The sequence below is a fragment of the Gallus gallus genome, chromosome 9 (assembly GCF_016699485.2).
Source record: "Gallus gallus isolate bGalGal1 chromosome 9, bGalGal1.mat.broiler.GRCg7b, whole genome shotgun sequence".
Classification (NCBI taxonomy): domain Eukaryota; kingdom Metazoa; phylum Chordata; class Aves; order Galliformes; family Phasianidae; genus Gallus; species Gallus gallus.
In genome coordinates this window covers 20020316-20039219 of record NC_052540.1, presented here as the reverse complement: position 1 = coordinate 20039219, position 18904 = coordinate 20020316, and the positions used below count along the sequence as shown (strand labels likewise).

The 18904-nt window shown below is 42.3% G+C and overlaps 1 protein-coding gene across 1 annotated transcript in view; it reads left to right on the top strand.

Moving 5' to 3' along the window:
* The window catches only part of LOC424998 (multiple EGF-like-domains 6-like), a 163006-nt gene extending 144825 nt beyond the window's left edge, over nucleotides 1-18181 (top strand). The window contains exons 24-35 of the mRNA XM_040706138.2: nucleotides 559-687; nucleotides 1374-1502; nucleotides 1649-1777; nucleotides 2665-2793; nucleotides 7110-7238; nucleotides 8213-8338; nucleotides 8806-8934; nucleotides 10711-10839; nucleotides 11057-11185; nucleotides 11830-11955; nucleotides 14729-14857; nucleotides 15379-18181. Coding sequence (XP_040562072.1) covers nucleotides 559-687; nucleotides 1374-1502; nucleotides 1649-1777; nucleotides 2665-2793; nucleotides 7110-7238; nucleotides 8213-8338; nucleotides 8806-8934; nucleotides 10711-10839; nucleotides 11057-11185; nucleotides 11830-11955; nucleotides 14729-14857; nucleotides 15379-15458 — 1493 coding nt within the window. The 3' untranslated portion in view covers nucleotides 15459-18181. The remainder of the gene's footprint in view (nucleotides 1-558; nucleotides 688-1373; nucleotides 1503-1648; nucleotides 1778-2664; nucleotides 2794-7109; nucleotides 7239-8212; nucleotides 8339-8805; nucleotides 8935-10710; nucleotides 10840-11056; nucleotides 11186-11829; nucleotides 11956-14728; nucleotides 14858-15378) is intronic.
* The last annotated feature ends 723 nt before the right edge of the window (nucleotides 18182-18904 follow it).

The window sequence follows — 18904 nt, the reverse complement described above, 5'->3', positions numbered from 1 at the left end:
CATCCCCCAGTCACTGCTTTGACAGAGGGAGAATTTGCTCCTGTTAACATCCTAAAAATCCATCTGGCACATGCCACAGAAATAGGCTCTGCCCATAGGTTCCAGTTGTGATAGGCATTAGTAAACCTGTTCAACTTAAAATTAGGTGAACTGTAAACTGTTATCTGACAGCTGCAGGTAGCAAGATCAATTGCCCATTGGAAAAGTAATTGTGATATAATGCACTGTACAGAGAGATGCTGGAAGCTGTGAAATCAGTAGCTCTACTCCTTGGTGTTGAGGAAGCTGGTGGAATCAAGGCTTGTTTTCCATAGGTGTGAACTGAAAGTCTTAAGGGTATTTGGTGAGTTGTTGTTAGCTCACTTCATCAGGTGTGCTTTCTCCTGTTTTGTTCCTGGAGCAGTTACACCAGTGTAATTACTTGCAAGTTATGGTCCCCATTTGTACCTCCTGCAGTACCAACAAAGCCACTGGGGCAATGGAAGGTGAAAGTTTGTGTCCAACCCATGTCTTCCTGCCCTCCTAACCCATGGCTTTGCTGCTCTCTCCTCTCCTCAGCCTGTCCCCCAGGCTGGCATGGTGCTGGCTGCCTGCAGCGCTGCATCTGCCCTGGCCAGACTGCATGTGACCCCATGACGGGCAAGTGCCAGTGTCCCAAGGGCGGAACAGGGACATCCTGTGAGCTTGGTAGGTGTTCTCAGTCCTTTGGTGCTCCTGTGCCTCGTGTCACGGCGCTGTCACCATGCTGTCTCACTGCAGAGTGTGAGGATGTGAGGTACAGAGGTACAGAGCCGGCTGCAGGCAGAACTGCTGCTGCCGTGATGGTTCAGGTCACTCAGACTGCCCAGATTTAATGTAGTTGGTGTGTTTACATCCATGTAAATCCCTTAAACATCAATCTCATAAGCACTAGATATCAGATGAGTGCAGTGTACAGTTTCTCCATTGACACAGTGTGATTTTTACAAGCCATGAACACTGTCCTGTTGCACTGTAAACTGCTGAGGGACACCAGGGTCACTTGTAACATCATGTAACACCCCAGAATGCCAATCTCACACCTCTTCAGGCCTCACTTTCTCCTTGATCACTGTAGGGACCCATGAGTGACAGCTCTCGCTCTGTCTGTGCACCTAATTGTAAAAATAAATGGTGTTTCCATACCTATAGAGATCATCTGGACTAGTACTGTAGACATCGTTACGAGTTTTCATTAATAACCAATGCTAAATGTTTTTATATTTTTAATATTTATTTCAATTACATTTTCTGGGCATGCAGTTTTCTGAGTACCCATCACCATGCACTGAACAAGCAGCACGCTGTCCCTGCTGCAGCACCAACTCTTGCTCTCTGCCTGCTTCTCCCCACAGCATGTCCCCCAGGATTTTTTGGAGAGAGATGTGAAGAGCAATGTGACTGCATTCACAGCGTGTCCTGCCACCCCCAAACGGGGGCTTGTCGCTGTGCCAAGGGGTGGCGAGGCAGGCACTGTGACAAACGTGAGTGTCTGTGAGGCGCGCATCCCATAGCCAGCTTGGGATCCTTACACTCTGGGTTGGTTTTGAGGGGCTGGCAGGGACAAGTGGGGGGAACAGCTTTGTGCCATCCTGCCCTGGTGCTAATGGGATTTGGTGTCCTTCTGCAGCCTGCTTGCCTGGCCACTACGGCATGGGTTGTGCCCGGCGGTGCCACTGCCCTGCAGGCACCCCCTGCCACCACCTGACGGGTGAGTGCAGCTGTCCTCCAGGATTCACTGGCCATGGCTGCGAGAAAAGTAAGTCATAAGGATACAAATAAATGAAAACCGTGGGATAACAATTAATTTCTTCAGTGTCTAAGGCAGAAGGAGTAACCTTTGCAACAGTGAAGCTGGACAAGGGTAGGAGTGCGGTGCACAGCTGTGCTCCATGTGCATGTCCTCAGCCACATAGTTTGGCCAGTTCTGAACTTTGGTGCCTGGTATGGTTTGGGCAGGTAAAGTTTGTCCTCTTGAGGTTTGCAGCCTTCTGACAGCCAACACAGACTGAACTGAATAAGTGTGCTGAATATTACTTGCCCTCCCAGTAAAAGCTACCACTCCTGTGTTTGCTTGGATAACCTACAGCTGCAGTAGTGCTCCTGCTGCCCCTCCTATCCTTTAATGTCCTCTGGACAAGGTGGCTGGGACAAAGCCTAGAGGAAGACAAAGCTCAGCTGTGCCTACATTCAGAGCCACCAGTTAAAAACTAGACATGAGAAGTCTGAAAAATGGAAATGACGTGCTTGTCAGAGGGCAAAGTGAAGCCCACAGAAATGTTTGTGCCAAAGCAGCTTTGCAAGTTTAAACTCTCTGCAAAAGGTAGAACGTTTTTGTCCATATGTCTGGTCCCTGGTGAGTTATACTGTTATTTCAGTCAATTTTACCTGACATTTCCCTATGATTTTCTCTAGTGACAAGAGAATTGTATCTGGCCCTTGACAGTTGGGCACAAATTGACTGAACAAAACAAAATCAAGTGGTGAAGTAACCCCCAAGTAAATGCAATAAACCCAAAGTCCCAGAGGATGGTGTCGTTCTGTAGGCAGGGGTTTTATTCAATAAATTTCAGCTTGCTCTTTGTTTGAGTGCTATATTTACCAAGGCAAATTGAATTTATTGGTTTACGTTTCCTCTTTCCCGAGCTTGTCCACCAAACACGTATGGCCAGAGTTGCAGCCAAGCCTGTCGCTGCCGTGCTGAGGAGGACTGTCACCCCATCACTGGGCGGTGCGTGTGTCGCCCGGGGTACCACGGGGCCCAGTGTGACCGCCGTGAGTATCACACATGGGATGCTCACCTTCTGGGGGGCCCAGACATACGTGAGTGCTCACTTCATCTCGTCCTTCAGCACTGACAGAGATACAGTAAGCACAGTGATAATTTACAGTAATAGTAGTGCCTACCTTGTTGCAAGGGATTTACTTTTTCCTGGGGACAAGTGTGGTTTGCTACCTAAATTCTTTCTGATTCCATGCTGTGCTGAAGAATATCAATGTAATTCTCTGTGTTCACATTTCTCATCTTCAGCTTCACCTGGATATTGGTAGTTCTTTCATTTCAACACACCTAGGCCAAAATACTTCCCGAAATCTCCAAGTGCTGAAGTCAGGACAAATGGTTATGATAAAACAACAAGCTGCGATTGGCAGTAAATCTAAGTGATTCATAAAGGCAGTTAAGTTGTAGGGCCTTCTGAGGAACAATCAAATTAAACAAATTGTTAGTCTGGATTCAGAAACGGTGACTAGTGTAGAGGACAAAATGCCAGTTGGCTGAATGCTCCACCATAAAAAATATTCCCAGATCCACATGCCTCATGCTGGTATTTTAGGACGTTTGTGGAGTTGTTTCTGGTGGAATGTGGCAACTGATAAGAAACATATCCCAAGGAAGGAGACAGTTAATTGCCTTTTTATTTACAACTTTAATTTTGTTTTTATTCTGTGCTTGTAATAGTCTCATTTTTTAAAAAAAGGCTGTCCGTTCAAGCTCTGTCCTTCTCTCTCTGGAAAATCCTGATTTTCCTTTCCTAGGAATTTAGTATGGCTGTGTTTGGGTTGCTTGGTTTTCAGGCAATAATTTGAGCACAGGGGGCAGTTGCAATACGGGTAGCTCTGGTAAGGGTTAAACTTGTGCTTTATTCTTTGAGCAGAAACGGCTAAGAGGCTCACTTTGGAGACAGACATTTGTACTACCATCCTGTCATCACAAGTTATTCTTTAAAACATAAATGTAAATGTAAGGATTGATTCTATCCTTTGTACATCAGTTCTCACTGTGAGAGAGATTGAAATTCAGCCTTCAAAATCTAGACTAAAGCCATCTGGATCCATTATACATTATTATAGATTATAATATTATACATATATATAGATTATAATAAATATCACAGCAGAGCAGTAGTGGAGATCAACTATTTAACAGCATCATTTTAAAAGACTTAATCATGGTTAGCGTATTACCTTTAACGTAGTAATCTTTCAGTAGTGATTACTCGTGCATATGGTACTAATTCTCCATAGATTGTAATAAATGTCCTTACATTTGCTTAGGTCCTTAAGATTTCACTGGAGAATTTAAAATTTAAAGCGTTAATTATACTCCAGTTCTGTTACAGAAGAAATTACTTACAAAATGAAATCTGTGTTTCATTGCATTTGGAGGGTGTTTTGTCACAGACTTTGGTGTCATTAGGATCAATCTACATCGTATGAGATATGATCCTTCAATGCATTTTGCTGTCCTACATAAATGCACAGCAAATTCTCAATCATTGTGAGTTTTGTTAAACTTTTACAGGAGAGACAATGAGATGAGAGATTCACGGAGGGAGAAAACTTGTCTGGCATCTATCATTTCTTTTTGTTATTTTCTCTTACGTTGCTCAGGCCAAGCCATAGAGAGACACAAAAATGGAAGGAAAACGGTTCATGCTTGAGGCTTTTTTAGCTTTATGTCAATGGAGTGAGAGGTTATGGAAGCAACCTATCTGATAACTGTGGATAACTCGCGTGACTTTGGTGGAAACACTCCTTGTTCTTGCCATCCTCACTGCAGAGAGAGCTGGGGCTGCTCCAGGATGAAGAAGCTTTCGACATAATATTAAAAACAGCATAGGGAGCTGCTCCTGAGATGTGAAACGGGCTTCAGGCCAGTCAACATGTGGTTGGATGCTGCTGGAATCAGTTTCTGGCAACTATTGCTGTATTTATAGCACTGTGAAAAAAGGTTCAAGAAAATATCTATAAAAGGTGTAGTTGGCTGGGAAGTCAAATTTCCAGGAGCCAAGAGCAATGAGGCTTTCATGTTCTCAAATTTTGGAGTGAAGAGCTGAAACAGTCTCTTGTTTCAGGCAGGATCCTGAGGAAGCAGACAAACTAGCAATAAGGTTCCCATCAGCTGTCTGTAACTCAGTGGATGGGCAGATCTACTGGAGTGGAGTTAGGAATGAAACCCAGTAAGGGGTGTTGTCACAGGCAGAAACACCATGCTACATCTCTGTGGCATTTATCAATCTGGGTGAGTCCTGAGCCAGAAAGACATCACCAACTTCACCTTCGAGCTGTGGGTAACAGGATGCTTCCAAAATGTATTTTTGACAGTGCGTTAATAATAGCGGTAAGGAAAGCCTTAGTGTATGTGGTTGGTATGAAAAGATTTAGGAACTATTGGTCATGGCAAAACCACCCAAACCAGAAGGGAAAACTCAGGAAATGAGTTAGAAATCTGTCTGCTTCTCCTGCCATTCTCGGAATAACATGTCAAATGCACAGGAAACTGTTAAATTAGAAAATGTCTTTATTAGATAACTGGTGGTTAGAGGCTAACCCTCTTTCTAAATGGCAGGACAGCGTGTCAATTGCCATAGCAGCCTGCATAGTTCTCCCCCAAAGCAGTAGCAGATGAGATGGCCTTGTTAGCAATCGCGTAGCCAACAGTTTTGTCCTGCTTGTGCTGCTCCCTCTCCAAAAAAACTAAGTGAAATGTTGCAAGGGTAAATAAATTGGTACGGGGGGAATTGCTGCATCCCCTTTTGTTAATGGAACAGCTCTTTCTAGTCTTGAGGAGCAACCCTGAAAGCTTTGCCAGGGAGAAGCCGAGTGTGTGGGAGTGTGGGAAACTGAATTAAAAAAGAGAAAAGCCAAATGATGACTGAAAGGAAAGGGAGGAGGAAGAGAGAAACTCACTCAGAGTCCAATTAAATCATTGAATCGGGGTGTGCCCTTAGCTTCATTTCCATGAAATAGATGTTGCAGGGCTCACACCTCAGTGCCAGGGTTTGCACATGAAACAGATTTTCTGCACCAACAGATGGAAGCACTGACAAAGTATTCATTAAGATGAGAAGGGCTGAGGAGAGTATCCGCGTGTTGGAAAAGTGTGTATCTGTTTAGCCCTGATGATCTGCTATCCTGATTTGAGCAGAAGCCAATTTTCAGCTTTATTTTAAAAGGCATCCCTTTAAAGCTTTACCGTAAGCTCTCCTTCTCTATGCAATGGTTTGAAAAACCCAGGGATTTCTCCAGGCACTCAGACCATGCTTTGATGCTTTCAGAAAACAGAAAAAAATATATATATAAATTTCCTCATACAGAGATTGCAAGAAATCTGTTGCCTGGAGACGTGCAAATATACATTCAGCCAGATTGCCAAAGTAGCCATAAGTTTTCCTTTGGTGAAGATTAAGAGAAGGAAGGAAGGAGCAAAGAAATGTCATTCAGAGGCAGGAGGATGAATGCAACTGTTGAACAACGATCCCATTGCTCTAGAACCACAGGATTTCACTCCTCTTGTATACTGGAAAACTGGGAGAAGTTCATTGCCATGTAACACTGGCTTGGTAGTCCATCCAGGTCTCATGTTTGTTTGGGTTATTACAAAACAAAGCCTTATTTTTCTCAGAGAATTTCCTGGCTTTGCATTTAAAGACCCTTTTTCCTGTATCTACTTTCCGAGAAGGTATCACCTGAAATTCCACGTTACTGTCACATATACATTTTTGAAGCCTTCCATCCCCAGTTCACCAGGTTTGCCAGAGCACTGCAAACTCCAGTTTGGTGGGAAAGAGTAGATTATAGAGGAATCCAACTTTTGCAGCTTGAACATTTTCACAAGATGAGATTTGCCCGCTTTCTAGAACTGCTCAGCTAAAACAAGAGCTAAATGAGACAGTGCTGCTTGTGGCTCTTTGTGGTAAAGTAGGCTGCTGTTGGCCAATGGAAGAGAGACCAGAGCCCCATCTCCTGCCTCTGCCATGGAAAGGAAAAGGGAGCAAGTTGATTTGGTGTAGAAATCTAGGAGGAAAATCTCTGAAGAACTGGGCTTGCTTTTCTTGCTACCTTCAAGCATGAGAAATAGGAGGAGCAGCCAGTCAGGCTCTCCAGGACTTTGACTTGGAGTCAAAAAGAAGTCCTCTGCCCAAGGCAGCCATCTGCTTGTCAATGCCTTCTGCTGGTCCTCTGGAAGCAAATAGAGTCAGAAAATGAAAATCGAATTTTGGACGAAAGTAACAAAGGGCTTATGACATGAAATGTGAAGGTCCCAGTAGCAGCATGGCCTAATTGCCTTTTTGTTTTTCTTAAAGCAGGGTGTCCAGAAGGTACTTACGGTTCAAACTGCCAAAAATCCTGTAAATGCATGAATGGAGGCCATTGCGACCCAGTGTCGGGAACTTGTGATTGCGCGCCTGGTTTCATTGGAGCCGACTGTAGTAAAAGTAAGCCAGTATTCATGTTCTGTTTCTTTCAAAAAACAGTAGAGAGAATAATCTGTGTAAGAATTTGTCAGTATAAAAACAGACAGATTGCAGTTACCTCCTCCTTGAACTGTAAATTGGGATTCCAGCTTTGTAAAAATTCTCTTGCAAAATATTTTCCTTCTCTTCTGTGTGAGTAGAAGCAAGGACACTCATCCCAGGATTACAATCTACTTGCCCAAAATTGTTTCTAGAGCCAACTCAGCATGAATTGCTCAAGTTCCTTCTTCCTGTCCAAAATTTCTAGGTTGAGAAATTATCTCAATATTTTGTTTCACGCTACGGTGCCGTTATTTTCAATAAATGGGAAAAAGATCAAGTTTTGTCATGGCAAAACTGGTAAAGACTCCATGGCAACACTTCTTCTACTTCTCTATTTCAGGGCTAAATCATGTGGCTGAATTTCTGTGGTATTTCCAGAGCTATGATCTCCTAATATGGATAAATACAGAGCCTTTGGGATTTCCACTTGCTATACCTGTACCAGCCGTAGAGGTTTCAGTGCTAATCAGAGCTAAACTGATGTTTTATCATCTTCAGTCCCTTTCTGAAGCTTCTTTCAGCTTATTCACAGAAAGACAATGCTTTAATGCTTAGTAGTTGGTAGCTTTGCTCTTCAGCATAGGAGAACATCATACTAAGAAAGGAAAGAAGTCTTTAGCTTGAAGCATGAGCAGCTGATATGACGTTTGCCTTACTGGGGGAAAACCTACTAAATATTTCATGTGAAAGCATGGATTATATTTATAACCTAAAAAAAAAGATTTCAGAGGAAGAGGCAGTCATGTCTTTGGATGGGGTTTGTTTTCATAGTCGTTATGAAGTACATCAGATGGAACAAAGAGGAAGCCAACTCCATCTATAGGATCCTGCATTCGTTGGAAATGAAAACTGGCATACCCCAGGTGTTTAACAGAAGTCTGTGTTTCCTTCAGCTTGCCCAGAAAATCGATACGGGAAGGACTGCGCCCTGTTCTGTGCATGCGGTAAAGGTCATTGTGACCCACGGACTGGCAGCTGTACCTGTCCTCCTGGCCAAATGGGACCTGGCTGTCAGCAAGGTAACAAAGTGGGACCAGAGCTCAGCTCGTCAGCTGGGCTCATAGTTGCAAATAAAACTCAGTGCCAAGCATTGTTTATGGCTGTGTTTCTCACTGCGTTTGAAGCCAATGTTTGCTTGATAATGCTTGCTGCACTTTGCAGGATCTTAGCCTTGTCCATCTGTTCAATTGCCCTGCCTTTCTCCTACCCATCTCTTCCCGTATCTCACCACTTTGCTCCTCCACCTGATCCATAGCACTCCTTTCTGTGCAAAGATAAAGTCACCGCTTTCAGATATCGCAGCTCAAACAGCATGAACCTAAAGATGGGGAAACTGTTCTTACCACACTGTGAAGGCAGTATGAATGGATGTTACTTGGGATACTCACTGAGAAGCGCGTGTTTGTATTTGCTCCCTGTCACTTTCATCGTTTGGGGGGATGCTAAATTTATTATTTTTTTTCCAAACTTTGTTAATTCTCTGTAGTGTGTCCCCAGGGACGGTTCGGCCCCAGCTGCCGCCTGACATGCAGCTGTCAGAACGGTGCTATCTGTGACCACGTGGATGGCAGCTGCACTTGTGGACTTGGCTGGACAGGAAAATCGTGTGAGAAAGGTAATGTCCTGCTTTGATAGTAGTGAACACATACATTCAAGCAGGGGTTTGCAGTGGCTGTGGGCCTTCAAAAAAGGAGCAGGTTGTGCTTAATTAATCTCACTACCAGCTGCATTCATCTTTGTAGCTTCTCTCATGCTGCCTTGCCCAAAGTTAGAGCTTTAGGTCTCTTTTTAGAAACAGTTTCCTCATGAGTCTTGCTCTATAATCCTTGTAAATTCCTTTGAATGGACTCTTATTTCTTCTCCTATCCAACTTTTTGTTCTTTTGTTCATGGGAACATTTTTTTGGTATCTTTTTTGAATTGCTCCCCTGAGGTCAGCAGAAGCCAGCATCTCTATCCCATCTTGTTATCTCCTCTCTCCATTTTCTCTTCCCTTTGGCACTAGACTGCAGTTGAACTTCTCATGTATTGACTTCCCTGATGTTCTGGCAACATCTGTCCAAAACAATTGAAATTATCATGTTATCTTGTCCTCACTTTTCTGTGTCAGCTCTCCCTTACACAAGACAAAATACACTTAACAGAATGAGCAGTCTTTTTGTGTGTCTTTTCTTCCTTTCCATCTCCTGAAAGACATGAGATTCCGAGCCCGGCTTTACATATACAGAATAGCTGCCAACTGGAGTGATGAAGTCAATGCCACTGTGGATGAGCACTAAATAACCTCTTCCCTCCAACGCAAAATTAGAGCTGTTTACCAATAACTGGATAACATAGTGTTGTGTGGACTGTTTGTGCATCTCTGCCTGCTCCTTGAAATCTTTATAATCATACATGGGCTGTGTTTGGGCTGCAAACCGTGATGGGGTTGTGCAGATGTGGAACAGTGTCTCATGTGTGCATCCCCTAGATATGCTTAAATAAAACAACATTGGTATCAAACACTGGGGAGAGATGTGCACATTGCATAAAGGGTGGAGTGCTGTATCACTAGGAAGATCTTCAGGGTTGTCTTTTGACATACATACCAAGCTATTGGAAAACTGAATCTTTATTTCCACGGCAATGTGGTTTTGAGTCTGTTTTGACTAGAAATCAAAGACATCTAATCATGTATCTCTTTCTGGTGATTAGATACCATGTTCTCAGAAGATCTTATCTGCCATTTGTAGTTGTGAATCCAATTATGTACATGGCCATGCTCAGTTAAGTCAGTCTGCACAGCATCCAGTTATCACTTCTGCAGAACTTATGCCCATATTTGTTATATTAACACAGCCACTTTTGCATGACATGGCTTTCAACAATTTGAGATGCACTTAGTTCAGTACAAGTAGATATCTAGTTATACATGGAAAACTGATGTGTGAAAAAGAGACCTTCCCATTTCATGAGGAGGTCAAATACTGTGAATTCCAATGATAACATGGAGAAGTAAAAGCTGCATATTTTCTTTCACACTTTGTATGTGTCTAAAAGAAAGCATTGCTGTAGATGTAGAGGGTGGAAAAAGAAGATACCATTTATTATGTGTCTTTACAACACTTGAGGGGCTGGGAAGGCTCAAGATAAACAATATAGCGCAAGAAAACTGAACTCTTCAAACATCTATAAAGTAGAAATCCTCATCAGAGTATGTAAATACATAATAATGGTGCAGAAATGCTGTCTTCAGTGAACACGACTGCATGAAGAGAAAGAAATGCATGAGCGTTCACCTGAGCTCTGCAAGTTACTATGTGGGCATCATGCCTCAGCTGTAAAAGCCATCTGATTTTGGTGTGTGATCAGTGGTTTCTTGTCTTTTCTCTTTGTCCACACGTGGCCAGCAGAATGTCTCCCTGGCAAGTACGGCCCCAACTGCAGCTTGGACTGCTCATGCCAGCACAACGGCACCTGCGACAGGTTCACGGGCTGCTGCCTCTGCCCCGCGGGGTTCTACGGGCGCTCCTGTGAGCACGGTGAGTACACACACCCCACACAGCCCCACCACCTGTCCGCCCGCAGGGACAAATGGGGTCTCAGAGATGTTGCTGTAGAGCAAATGGGGTTATTACTGGCAATAGTAAATATCAATTCTGTTGGCTCCCAAAGAAGGTAGCTGCAAATATAGAGGGGCTTAAACTGATCCATGTTTTTCTTCCTCCTCTTTCCTCACCTGGCACTTTCCTTTCTCAGGGTGCCCCCCCGGGTTTTATGGGCTGAGCTGCCTTCATGCATGTGCCTGTAAAAACGGAGCGAGCTGCGATGCCGTGATGGGACAGTGCATTTGTCCCTCGGGGTACCATGGTATCCACTGTGAGAAAGGTACTTACACCCACCTGGTTTAAAAAGCAGATAAACCACATCCTTATCTAAATGTTTGTTAGTTCAGAGCCACTTCTTCCATACTTTGCACTTTATGAATTTCTTGAAACACTGAATTTCACTTACCTGTTGTGTAGCCGGGTGTTCCCAGTTCCTTATACATTAACCACTCTGTTTCTGATTAGCACAGTGAAAGTCCCGGTCTCCATGGTGTCTTGCAGCAATGAGTTCCACATGTTGTTTATTAAGAATAAGTTTCTTTTACTGATTTAAAGTTTGCTTCTAAAATTCCAAGTCAGATTATTAAATTGATGCATGTCAGACCAGTTGAGTGTTATGAAATGGCCTTCTAAAGAGCCCTAATTAAAAATGAAAATAAGTGCCAGTAACATTTTGGGACAGATTTACAAATACTTTTGATAAGCTGAATTAGATGAAACCAACTTAAAGAGAGAGCACATAAATATTATGCCTATCCGCTGCGTTCGATCCTTCATTAAACTTGGCATTAGCACCGAGTTCAGCTCAGAGTTTACGAACTTTCCTCTGAGCCATCCTTCAAGGCCTGCTCTGGCTGATGTATTTGTTGTGATGTTGGTGTGCAGGACTCCTAATGGGGGCATTTATGGGGCTCTTCCCTCCAGGCTGTGCCAGTGGGCGCTTCGGTGAGCGGTGCCAGCGCCAGTGCGACTGTGGAGGAGCTCCCTGCGACCCGGCCACTGGGAAATGCCTCTGCCCACCTGGAAAGACTGGGGACAAGTGTGACATTGGTAAGAGAGTATTTCCTTTGTGCTGGAGTACATGCAGTTAAAGCAACGAGACCCATTGATTGGTCTGAGCACAACTGCGAAAGGACGTGTGCCAGCACAAAGTATTCCAGGACACACTGTTCGCAGCAAAGTATTCTCTTGCAGGTTGCCAGGTTTATCAATAGGCTGTACTCTGATTTAATCAATACTTAAATTGATGCATCAATAGGAAATCCGGGTATGGGTCTGCAGTAAAATGTCGTTTGTCACGAGTGTCAGCACAGCATAGTAGGAAGGGCTCAAGGGTGCTGCAACAGGACATGAAGGGATTGGGTCCCATGGGGGTTTTGTCACAGGGGCATTTACGGGGCTCTTCAAAGAGCTCAAAGTGTGTCCAACTCGAGGTGAGTGTGGTGGAACTGCTGCAGTGTTCCTGGCTCTGAGAACCAGCAGTAGTCTGGGAACACTGAATCCAAATAGTGTTGCCTCGTTTGCAGCACAGGAGCTGTGTGTCTGGTAAATGGTTGGCCCACAAAAGCAGAATTGTTTTGCAACAGGGTTGTAAAAATAGGTGAGCGAATTCTCCAGTGAAGGAAACCAAGCAAACTGACAAAAGCATTGAGGGCTGAGAGGCAGTAAGGACAGGGATTCTCGAGCCAGATTCTGATCTCAGTTGTGCTGGTGGAAATTTAGGGTAATCACTTAAAAGAACTGCAGTTTTCTTTTAACATGTGTAAAAAGATCCCAACAAGCAATGTACAGGGAGATGAGCATCCATGTACTAATATTGAAGGAGCACGCAAGGAACCACACTCCTCCCAATCCCCAACATCACAAAGGGGGAATATTCCTCATCCTTTTGTTCTGGGATAGGGCAGGAAACAGCTCTGAACACCCTGTTATTAATGCAAGCAAGAAGTCAAGTAAACTCTGGGAGCCTGAGGGCTACTGCAACCCCAAAAACTAAAATGGAGGTTGACTTGCTTGCTGACCTGCACCGTCCTCTTGCTAGGAACTGAGCAGCCCATCCTCCTGCACTGGTGCCATTGGGACTTCAGCCACCCAGCACTGAGCACTGTGCATCAGAGGCCTTTCCAGTGCGATTCTAGCAGCAGTGGAACACAAGGGGGAAGCTCAGCACCAACAATGTGAACCGAGGTTTTGCTTCTTGCAAACTTTAGGAGTCATTTTTATTTTTCTTAAATCAGCTAGGGTCACCCCCGTCCATGAAAAGCTGTTATGGGGTAGGTTTTATTTGCATTTTTATTTTCAATTAGGCTCAGTTCATCTGTGATATAACTGTGAGCAGCTGTGTCTGTGCAGCAGCCATAAAGATAAAAGGCCTGATTTTAATTTGAACTCTGGTAAAGCACCCATTAAACAGGCAAAATGTTAATTAAAAAAAAGAAAAAGAGAGAGAGAGAGAGAGAATATAACAGACTTTTATGGGCGTTCCTTTTCTGTAGTAAATTAACATTGCAGACTTTCAAACAGATGTCTTAAATACACATTGTTATTAACATGAAAATGTGGTATTACATAAATTAAAATCAGGTCCAGAGGTGTTTGTGGAGACCTTTTCTCATAACATTTCCTAATTGAAAAGGCCGAGCTCTGAGCACTTGGGGAGGGTTCTCCCACGTGCTGGGGCTGCAGCTGATGTGGGGCTGGGGGCCTGGGTTAACCCTGTGGTGCTATGTGACAAAGGCATACTGGGTTACTTACAGCAGTGTCGGTGAGGTGAGGGAGAGAAGGCTGTTGTGTGCAGGGCTCTCAGCACCCTGCCATGGGACCTGCTGGGGACTTTTCCTTCTTACCTGTGTTCCGGCATGTATAAAAAAATTGAAAGTGAAGTGAAAAACTGAATTTGAAGTGAAAATTTGTCCATAAAATGTATTTGCCCATCCTTTGCAGAGCTGGGAGTGAGACTTTTGTGAGTTTACGTTTCCAGGAGGTAACCGAATTGTACAATGTGGTATGGTGTACATACATACCTAAAATGGATTAATTTCCATTTGGAAATTGTTTGAGTAAAAGCTCTTTTCTGCTCCTTACCAATAGCCAGATAGCCCCAAAACCTCTCCTTTTGGGCTGCCAACCCCTGGATATACACCAGGGATCTTTCCCATTTCAGGAACTTCTACAGGACAGATAGTTCACTGTTTGGATGGGCTGTGCAGCAGATAAAGCTTGAGGATTGCAAGGCTTTCCAAAGTGTTGTGGCTCAATATTAGCAGTTGTAGGTGTCAAAGCAGATTCCCAGTCCCAAATCTGTATCTCCTGAGAGAAATACAGCAAAAGTATGTCAAAATTTAGGACAATTTCTTATACAGTGTAACTGTATATACATTTATACAGTGTAACTTGCTGAGGTTTTTTTAGTTTTATGTTGATAAGCATTTAACTTTAGGCAAAGTAAGAGTCTGGGTTAGAAAAATTAACCTCACGTGAAATTATATGAAGAGATTTTTTAAGAAACAATATGATTTTCAGTTCATGTGTTGAGCCTCACAAAGCTTCCCCTAGTTTGCAGAGCTCGATGGAGGTCTGCGCTCTCACCAGAACCTGTGTGAGGTCTGTGTTCTCTCCCAGTGATAATCCAAGGACTTAAATGTTTAATTATTTTTTTCTAAATAAACATCCCTAATTTTCTTACTGTGCCTGCATTTTGGCCTGAATGCTGTCCTTAGTCTGAATTTCTATTTCATGCACTTTCAAGGATGCTTCTCAGTGTAGTGCAGCCATCGAGCAGGGAGAAGGATTCACCCTCTTCCAAATACTTCTGTCCTTCCAGGCTGCCGGTCTGACCAGTACGGCCCCGACTGCTCTCTGCGATGCCAGTGTGCCAGCAAGTCCCAGTGCAACCCATACAATGGGAAATGTGTCTGTCCAGCCACGTGGATGGGGCCAACCTGCAAGGAAGGTAACACAGGCTGGAGATTGACTGTCTAGGCAGAGACATTGTGCTCTGACCATGGTTGTGGGTTGAAGAGCGTGATGAAATGTGATAGGTGCCTGGATAAGAAGATAAAATGTCAGGAGACAGACTCAGATTGATCTTTGTGGATGACAAAATGCTCAACAAAAGGTTTCTGTTTGTTTCGTTTTTTGGCTTTTCATTAAGGTAATTGCTCATTTTAACGATGCGTAATACCATACAAAACTTTGCTCCCATTTGTAATCTAAACATGGTCAGCTTGCTGGTAATACCATACAGTCCTTCCCTTACTGTAGGAAATACTATGGTACCTTCCATCTGAGGGACTCTCTTAATGTCTTGTTTGTTCTGCCTGCCTGTGTGAGGTGGCCAACATAACTCAGTCCTCTACCTTCCTCTGAAGGTTATCGTTCATTAAATTATATAAGTGTAAATTCTGTGATTTATATTGTATTTCAGTATTACGTTACATAGACCTAAGGCTGCATTTCTACTTAATTCTCTAGGTGGCCCTCCAAAGCTTCCTTTTTATGAAGAACAAACTCAAGAAAGAGGGAATATTTTTCCGAGAGCTCTACAACAGTAACATTTGGACTAATAAATGAACTCTTTTATATGCACAGACGGTATTTGAATTTGGATATGAAAACAGGTATTCAATTCAGCTTGAATTGTACTGAAGTATTCACACTTCTCATGGAAGACTACAGAGGCCATTTAGTAGCTGGTTCCTTTTAAAAAGTTGAATCTGTTTCATGTATTTATTCCTAGCCTGTTGCCTCTCCATTAGTCTACTTGGGACATTCTTTCTGATATGTAGTATAATTTGTTGCTTGAAAGCTTGGACACGTGGGTTTTTCGTTTTCTTTTTGCTTTTTGTAAAGCCAGCTCCAAAAAGGATCAGTAACATACCAATTTAGAGTGAGCCAGGCCATTTTAAATGACCATTTAACAGATTATGAAGCCAATGCAGGTTCACTGCAAAATCATGTTGCTCAGAAACCAGTGGGATTCACCAAAGTCGTTCATCTGTGAAAACATTGTATGTTCTAGAAAAACATCCAGTCTTAAAATTACAGCTGATGAAGAATCTGCCACAATCTTTGATAAGTTATTCATTCATTTGAGAATCTATACCACATTTCAAGTGAAGATTGGCTGACTGGATGGTCTCCATCCATATTTTGCTTGCATCTGAGGCTCCTTTCTAAAGAACACGATGTTAACTGTCAGGCTCCTCTGGTTTTCTGTGTTCTCTCGTCCCATCAGTGGAGTTTCTCAGCAGTTTGTTAAGTCAAACTGTACAGCAGTTCTTGCAAAACTTTCTTACAATGGAGGAAGCTTTATCTTGGATGGAGAAATCAGATAGTGAGGATAGATGTATAACAATAATCTGTGTTCTCTTTATGTAAGGGATTATAATGTGCTCTTACCACACAATAATTTAATGATCAGCTTTAATAAGTCCTGATACCATTCAACAGCTGCTGTTGGTCACCTAGAACAAGGACATTTTGGTGCTATTTTTGTCTGTTTAGACAGGCTGTTCTTTAATATAGGACCAAGTCATTATTAACAAATAATGTTCTTTATTTTAGTATTCTGAATTAACAAGGCTAAAAGATTTCAGAGTAACTCTTTGTGCTTCTCTTTAGGTTAAGAGTTACAATACATGATCTTGAGTCTTACTAAATCAGGGCTGCCCTTTGTCAAAGGCACCAGGACCATGGGCTGTGTTGACCAGGTATCACAAGCTCTTCCAGGTTTTGTGGTTCATACTAGCATTACCATTCACACACCACAACGAATCACAACTCTGCAAGGGATTTTTGTCATAGAAGAGCGAAAGTGACAATAATTAATATTCACTTGTGATTTTTAATAATGTTTATGGTTGCAATTGGATAATGAGTATGTGAAGCAACAGTTACCTCTTGGTTATCCTCAAGTCTTAAACCAATCTGTCTGGTTCGAAGCAAGTAATGCTTGCTCACCTGGAACTGCAATTCAAGCTGTGATCTTTTGGAAGCAATAAAGGTTTACTAGGTGTTTTTTCAAGCCTCGTGGAAGTCTTATTGTTGTTATTCAAAACTTCATGGGTATTGGAAGCCATCCTAAACTCAGTAGAGATATTTGTGACTGCAACCAGATTAACCAACCAACTGTGCTTTCAGCCAGAAAATGTCAGGAGCTGATTCTGATCTCTTGTCCTTTTTTATGATCGCTCTGTAAATTGCAAAAAACTTTGTTTGATGAAAATGTGATAAATCTGTTGTTCCCAAACTAGTCTGAAGTGAGTTGTTCTCAGCAGGATTTTTTCTGTAAGCCATGGTAGTTAAAATGTTCTTTTGGAGATGTGCTGGCCTAGGTCTGATCTCCAACTGTGAAGCTGGGGCAATTTCACTGAATTGGAACTGTTTAGGTAAATCTTGTGCAAGACAGTTTGATATCATCATAATAAATGATGGAGGAAAAAACCATCCAGGTCCGGCAACAGACATCTTTTGATTTCAACTATAGATTTACAACAGAGACAAACTATAATAGTAGTGTAAGCACTGACTTATATTCAAGAATTTCATATTAAAGAATGAGATTGGATGAGATCTGGAGGTCTGGGTTTCTCTTCTGGTCACCACCAAAGTTAAATGAGATTGCTCAGAGATTCATCCAGTTGTTTCCAATATCTCCAGGGATGGAGAGCCCACAGCCTCTTTGGGACCATGCCCTAATGAAATTTTCATACCCATGATTTATTTCTCCTAGTTTCTAACCAGAATTTCCCACATTTCAACTTCTGTCCACTGCTTCTTGTCCTTACAAAGTGCACCTCTGAGAAAAGCTTGGCTTCATCTTGTCTGCAGCCCCTCTGGGGTGGTTGAAAACAGCAGCAGACCTTCCCATGGTCTTCTCTTCTGAAGACTGAAGACACCTGGCTCCCTCAGCTCACCTTGCACGATGTGTGCCCCAGTTTCTTCTCACCTTACTGGCCTTCCATTGGCCTTGTTCCAGGTTATTGAACATAGTAGTATTCGGAAAGATGCTCAATGTCTGATATGGTTACTCAGCAGCTAATGCATAAAACCCGAGAGCTTGCATTTTACTGTTTGACAGCAGTTTATAAAACACTGCCTTTTCTTATCTGCATATCTAAGTATACTTATATGTGATTGGAGCAGCTAATCATAGAGGGAAGTTTTCTCAAGCCATATTCTTTACACCTGTGTACCTTGTTTACATTTTCCACAGTAACTTGATATTAGAATTGTAAATATGTACTATAAAGGAAATAAAAGATTTTGTATCGAGTATTATTAAAGAATGTCACCATTTTAGGTACCTGATGAAACACGTATTGTAAGTGGTTGACACTGAGTCTGTGCCAATGAATGAGAGGCCCAAGAAGATCTGCTTGGGAAATACTTCAGCAGACTTTTTTGTTTTAATTGGAAAATGCCAATTCATACAAAACCATTCATATATTGCAGTCTTCTTTATTAACTCCTTCTTCAAAATACTTCTTAATTACTTGATGTTATTGCCCTGGGGAAAGAAGCTTACTTCGGTTCCATAGAACAGATTGTCCTGATTTGGGTCTCAAATGGTTTTTTGTTCTAAAACATAGAATAAAGTGCAACTATATAAAGGTACAAATCAAAATTATGTATTTCAGAAATTTTAGAAGACTTTTGATAGAGTACTTTTCATTGTCTTTTCTTGGTTTGCTATATGTGAAGTTTTTCACTTTTCATAAGCCAGAGAAAATGTTTACAGAATGTCAGTTTCTAGAAGAAAAGATAAAGCTATTCATAATTAGCTATTAATTAAGTCAGTTTATTTGCTTATGATATCAGTAGTGTTTTGATGCTGTTCCTTTCTTCATATTAACAAATTTACTTTATTCTGTGCATGCTAAATTATTTCTCTTAGACTGCATGTACTTTTTGTAATGCAAAATCCACTTAATTAATATCCTAGTAGATTCACATTATGGAAGGTGAACTTAATTACTACTAAAACAATATAACTCCC